This window comes from Chaetura pelagica, unplaced genomic scaffold (assembly GCF_000747805.2).
Source record: "Chaetura pelagica isolate M959 unplaced genomic scaffold, ChaPel_1.0 scaffold420, whole genome shotgun sequence".
In the NCBI taxonomy this organism is placed as follows: Eukaryota; Metazoa; Chordata; class Aves; order Apodiformes; family Apodidae; genus Chaetura; species Chaetura pelagica.
The window spans coordinates 2,103,461-2,109,869 of record NW_009951919.1 but is presented as its reverse complement, the minus strand read 5'-3'; the positions used below and the strand labels follow the sequence as shown (position 1 = coordinate 2,109,869).

Below are 6,409 nucleotides of genomic sequence, written 5' to 3'. Positions count from 1 at the left end.
TGCTGAACCATCACATTCTGAAGTCAGCCATGTGTGCTGAGGCCATCATTGCTGGCCTGACAATGGAGACTCTGGAAGGAACCACCTTGGATGTGGGCTGCAGTGGGGAAGAGCTGACCCTCAACGGGAAGCCCATCATTGCCAACAAGGATGTCCTGGCTACCAACGGCGTTGTACATTTTGTTAATGAGTTGCTGATCCCAGACTCAGGTACTGGTGCCTCTCTGCATCTTTGTGTTGCCTTTCTTTTGTCTATTTTGCCAAGGAAATGCTGGATTTGGAGTGTGCTGATATTTTGTAGTGATGGGTCGATTGCTTTTAATACGAGGTTACTATGTGTTACTTTTCAGCTAAGACGCTATTTGAGTTGGCACAAGAATCTGAAGTTTCCAAGTCTATGGACCTTTTCAGACAAGCTGGGCTCAGTTCTCATCTAACTGGCAGTGAACGTGTGACCCTCCTTGCCCCGGTGAATGATGTGTTCAAAGGTAACCCGGGGAGTAAATCCCTTTCTCCCACCAGTTTGGGCCACAGATCTCCCTCAGTCTTCAGCCACGTTTCAGTGCACAAGTGTGCAAATCCTCTCTCAAATGCCTCAGCTGCAGGCAGGGGCACCTAGTTTTAAAATGAAAGGCTGGTGCAGGTAACACTCAGCATTTGGACTTTTTTAATGTCTTATATAACTGAATCACTGCCTCTTTCCATACTTTTTCTGCAGATGGGCTCCCCACTGTTGACAGCAATATGAAAAACCTGCTTTTGAACCACATTGTTAGAGACCAGCTCTCCTCAAAATACCTTTACCATGGGCAGAAACTCCAGACTCTGGGTGACAAGGAGCTGAGAGTCTTCGTGTACCGCAATGTGAGTCCCTGCAGTGCTGGGTAGGGCTGAAAGATACTTGGTGTCTGTAACATTCTGGCCACCATGTAAAAAGTGTTGTCGAGCATTGTGGAAACCATCAACATCTCTCTTCTGAAGCAGATGCTAACAAAGTGGGGTTTTTCTCTGCAATCTTGTTTGTAGAACCTTTGCATTGAAAATGCCTGCATTGCTGCCCACGACAAGAGGGGAAGATTTGGGACCATGTTTAGCGTGGACAAAATGTTGACTCCACCATCTGGCTCAGTGATGGATGTTCTCAAGGCAGACCATCGCTTCAGGTGACCTTTCTGCTCTTCCTAAGCACTAGTTAGGAGCAGAAGAGCTGCCAAAGCAGTTTCTATTTATTTTGGGGCATAGTAATGATTATTTATTTCTTTATTTCTTTATTTTTAACCTAGAAAGAGCATCCAAACCCACGGTCTCATCCCTAAATTATAGGGAGTGAGACTTCAAATAACCCTTCAGTGATCTGTGAGCCAAGAGTGTGTGGTCCCCCTTAGTAAAGTAAGAAGGTGGCTCCACAGCCATTTCTGCCCATCAGAGCTGCTGTGGCCAGACCTCTCTGTCTCCTCACTACCATTGGGTCCCCCAGGATTCAGCATTCCCAGGTTGTTTTGCCATTTCTCAGGTGTTCTGGTTGGACCTCAGAGGCTCATTTCTTACCAGATCGTTTTGCTGAGTTGATTCGCTGGAGCCCAGCAGGGTTTTGCAACTACAACTTCACAGCTCCCTTTTGAGCACGACAGGGGATTGCTTAAAGACTAATAAAAGCAGCTGATGGTGAAGTGGTCTGTGTGTGTCTGCCTTGCAGTACGTTGGTGGCTGCGATCCAGTCTGCGGGGCTCACAGAGAACTTGAACAGACCAGGTACCTTGACAGTGTTTGCTCCAACAAACGAAGCTTTCCGAGCCCTGCCCCAAGGGGAACTGAACAAACTCATGGGTGAGCATTTTTAGATGAACAGCTGCTGCGTGTTGCTGGCAGAGAGGGATGGCAATTTTTCTCTACCCTATCTCATTCTTCAATCCTGTCAGTTGGAAACGGGCTTTGCAGATAACCCTAGCATGGGATTTGGACAAGCCCTACCCAGCAGAAGGCTCAGCATGCACAGGGTGGCACTAGGTCTCACACAAAGCATGGGCATGGCTTTATTCTTTCCTTCTGCTTGGAATACATGTTTGTAAGTGTCTGCTACAAAATGATTATTACTTTAATTTGGCTCTTCTGGCTGGTGTAAGCAAGGTAATTTGGTGTTTGTAGAGGAACTGATGAGGGTTTCACAGCCTTTCTTGGGGATGAAGGAAGTGAGAATGTGGCCATAGGATCAGGTAAAAAAAAAAAGGAAGTGAGAATGTGGCCATAGGATCAGGTTGACTAAAGTAAGTTTTGCAAATAGAAAACCTAGTCTATGTTCAGTCTTGAGCTACACTGTATGAAATTTAAGTAGTAAAAGGATGGAGCTGTTGTTCCATCTATGCCTACATGGACAAAGCAGGAATACCAATCTGATCCTGAGAACACAACAAATATTCCAGCCTAGTACAGACCAAGACCAATATCCTGAAAAGCACAGGCGTGTCAGTGGGGTGTGGAAAAAGCATGGGAATGTTTAATAATGCTCTTCTGGGTAAGCAGCATGATCTTTTATTTTGTTCATGTTGAGAACCAGCTGTGGTTGGAAACAATGTCAGGTATTTGAGAGCAATGTCTTGTCATCATTAAATCCCAACCAAACATTGACATCATCATTTGGGAAGCTTCAACCCATGGTAGCTGATTATCCTTTTAAGTGCAGGGCAGAGAAACTGGTAATATCAGACTGCACATCCAGTCTAGTGCTTAATGTATAAATATTTCAGAACTGCTCTGCAGCTCTTGTAAACCTCTGCAGGAATGAAGAATCCCAGATGCAGACACTTCAGATGTTCTTCTTTTTTTCACACAAATATTTAGCTTATGCTTCTGATGAAGAAGTGAATCATGGTGGTGAGGATGTGGAGTGTGAACTGTGGCCACCCTAGAAAAGTTAGGGAAGGAAAAATATGAAATAACGCTCACAGTGTTCTCAAATACAGGCAGTGAAATGAGAAGCCCCCAATGCTGCAGGAGCTGCTCTGGTTTCATAGATGGAAGCCACCTTTTGCACTAGCTGCTCCCCATCACTTGGCTGTGGGTTTTGTCAGTGACAGTACATCCTCTAAAGGAGAAGATGGAGGAGGGCTGCTGGCTTGTGCTGTGCATGCCACCACCTCTTCTGGGCAAGGGATGGTGGAAGGGAAGCAGCTTCTCTCCCTAAGACCTGTTTCAAAGCTCAGTTAGATGAATAGAGTCTCGTTGGGGTGGGGAATCAGGAGAGCAATCTGGGAGCCATTAGTGACATTTCTCCTGGACTTCTCTCCTTCCTATGCTGGAATCCTGCAGTTTCAGCTCTGAAGGTGATTGCTAAAAGACACTGGTGTTGGCAAGTCTTGATGTTCGCAAACACCCGAGTGCTCAGTCTGCTTCTTACTTCACACAGGCCTTTCACCTCCCTGGACTTCCTTGGGAAGTGAAAGCAGCAGCAGAAGCAGGTCCCTGCTGGGCACAGGGGGAGAATGAGGGACTGAAAAAACAAGAGGGAGGGGTTTCATAGGCAGGTTTGGCATGTACCAAGGTAGGACAGAAAGAGAGTGTCCTTCTGGACTCACTGGGATCCTGACCTGCCCAGGCAGGAACAGCCTCAATGTCCTAACCAGCTCCAACCAATGTCCTTCTGCTTGGTCTTTTCAATTTTACATTAACACTTTTAGGAAATTATGGTCTTTTCCATGTCATTTCATTCCAGTGCATAAAATCTGAGAAGCAAACAGGGCTGCTGGTTTGCAAATGTGTTTTCTTCCTCAGGCAATGCCAAGGAGCTCGCCAACATCCTCAAGTTCCACGTGGCTGATGAGATCCTGGTGAGCGGTGCAGTCAGTGCCCTTGTGAGGCTGAAGTCCATGCAAGGAGATAAACTGGAAGTCAGCATGGTGAGTCACCCCAGACAGGATTTCTTGGTCAGCAGGGCTGTGATCTGTGTTCAGCTGTCCATGTTGAGGATCAAAGTATGTCTGTGCTCATCTAGATGGTGTGGCAACCTCTTCTAAATGTGCACACAGACCCACCAAACAGCATTTTCTGGGCTTTAGCAGAAGGACTGTTGCCATGTGTTCAATTCAACAAACTGGCAGCTTTCTCCCCTGAAGACCAACTGTAAATGATTTCCAGGAGCTGTTATAAATGTAACCCTGAGTCATGTGGGAAAAAGCATAAATAAATGAAATGAATAGCTTGTTCAGCTAACATGGCTTCTTTAATGTAAGGAAAATGAGCTCTGCATGGGTTGCCTGAACGCAGCAGGATTTGTTTAGATTTACAATTTCATTTCACAAATTCTGCACTGCATTAAAAAATGTAGGATCCTCTATTGAGGAAAAAAATATATTTCAGAAAATAAATAACTCCAGACCCACTTTGTGCGTGAGGAAGAAAATGCAGGACAAAGATGGAAAGGCTGATGTTTCTGAGGGTGTTGAGTTGGCCAACTTGCATGATAGACTCTTCCCATGTCCAATCCTGGTCTGGCATCTCCACATCCACCCCTCGTAGTGTGAGGAGAAGTGTCTGCTGCCAGCAGGGAGCTGGTGGACGTGCTCTCCTGCCATGGGACAGCGTTCCCAGCCAGTGCACCTACAGATTCCCTGCTCCAAAGCCTGCCAGCCCTCCAGTACAACTGCTCAGGCTGTAATTTGTTCTTATATTCTTAACTGGCAAGAGGAATGGAAATGCCTGCAGCCATCCAGTACATGAATGAATGCAAAGTGAGGGCTTTTTAAATGAAATTGGAAACCCCTCATGATGAAGTTTCTTATTTTCTACTTTCTTTTCACATTATTTTTTTTTTTCCTGAACAGAAAAACAATGTAATACACATCAACAAGGAGCCTGTTGCTGAAAGTGACATCATGGCCACGAATGGTGTGATTTATGCTGTGAACTCTGTCTTACAGCCACAAGGTAGGTCCCTGGCTGGAAATATCCAGAACTGCAGCATTACAGCTGAGCTGCTCGGGGAGGGAGAAGTGACACGTGGCAATTGCTTTGGTTTATTGAGGAGGATTAGTCTGTTGTGGGATTTTCAACACAGAACACTGGAAAGAAGCAGCCTGTGTGCTTTGAAGAGTATTTCAATGCTGTCTATGTCCCACTTTTAGCTTCAAGGCCACAAGAAAGAGGTGATGAGCCTGCAGACCCCGCGTTAGAAATCTTCAAACAGGCATCCGCGTTATCCAAGGTAAAAGACCCCAAAACTCTCATTGTAGAACTAATGACATTACATTTTGGCACTAATAATTGGAAGATAATGTCACTTACAGTCTTGCAAAGGCAGTGAGTGTCTGTGTTTCATGGAATGACCAAACCTCTCTTCTTCCATGATTTAATTCTATAAGAAGTAATATGTTTTGCAACACAGAGCCCACAGTTTGCAGCACACTGAATGTCACCTTGACATGGCACTATATATGACAACCTCCAATCATGTGTATCATCCTGAGGAGTCATTCATCCATGGTTTTTAAAGTCTAGGATAAATATATTGACATGCAAACTGTTCCTATAGCTGGCAGAGATTTATTGCATTTATGCAAACTTTCTATTTTCTTCCCATGCAGGTTTCTCAAAGGAATCCTCGACTAGGTAAAACGACTTCTCTGCCTTGTTTCTAATTTCCATCATATATCCCTGCCCCTCAGAGACAGGTTTATTCTGTCATCTTGCTCCAAGCAAGAGGATCATTACTAGGAGGGGAGGGGACAGGGTGGTGCTGTGTGTCTGTCCCCCCCAACTTGCTCTTCTCCTTGCAGCACCTGTCTACTCCCGGTTACTGGCGAGGATGAAGGAGAACTCAGGTGGATTCTGAGCCACATCATGAGCAACCACAAGCAAGATCTTCATCCCACCCACTCCAGCTGACAGCTAAAAAGAAGGACAGAATTGTTTTTAAAAACCAAATATCACCCTTAAATTTATTTTTGTGTCTAATGAAAAGGATAGGAAAAATGAAAAGCCATATATATATGTATATATTTTAAGAACAATTTTACTTGTTTTTGACCTTAAAGTTCCCAGACTGAGGACAGGTTTTGGGGTTGTTTGTTTTGTTTTTTTGGGGGGGAGGGTTAATTGTTGGGTTGGGTTTTTTGTGTTGTTGTTTTTTGGGTTTGTTTGGGTTTTTTTTGGGGGGTTGTTTGTTTTGTTTTCACAAAGTAGTCACTAAGTCTCAATTTTAATGTACCCACTTTTGGGCTTGATATGTGTGTACAAGGCAGGTGCTTCATTCCACCCTGGTTCAGGAGCTCAGAGAGATGCTCAGAGCTCACCTTGGTGCTCTCTCACTGGGGGAGTCCCAAAGGGGTTGAATTAAAGCCCCTCTTTCAGACTCCCAGTGGTACCCACTGGCACTGCAAACTCCAGGCTCCTGAAGTGGGAAGCCAGGTATGATCTC

General features: G+C 45.0%; 1 protein-coding gene across 1 annotated transcript in view; it reads left to right on the top strand.

Moving 5' to 3' along the window:
• Positions 1-5,824, top strand: part of TGFBI (transforming growth factor, beta-induced, 68kDa) — a 19,824-nt gene extending 14,000 nt beyond the window's left edge. The window contains exons 8-17 of the mRNA XM_009995692.1: positions 1-210; positions 351-488; positions 719-864; positions 1,027-1,163; positions 1,697-1,827; positions 3,769-3,893; positions 4,818-4,920; positions 5,118-5,197; positions 5,577-5,601; positions 5,769-5,824. Coding sequence (XP_009993994.1) covers positions 1-210; positions 351-488; positions 719-864; positions 1,027-1,163; positions 1,697-1,827; positions 3,769-3,893; positions 4,818-4,920; positions 5,118-5,197; positions 5,577-5,601; positions 5,769-5,824 — 1,151 coding nt within the window. The remainder of the gene's footprint in view (positions 211-350; positions 489-718; positions 865-1,026; positions 1,164-1,696; positions 1,828-3,768; positions 3,894-4,817; positions 4,921-5,117; positions 5,198-5,576; positions 5,602-5,768) is intronic.
• Positions 5,825-6,409: the final 585 nt, after the last annotated feature.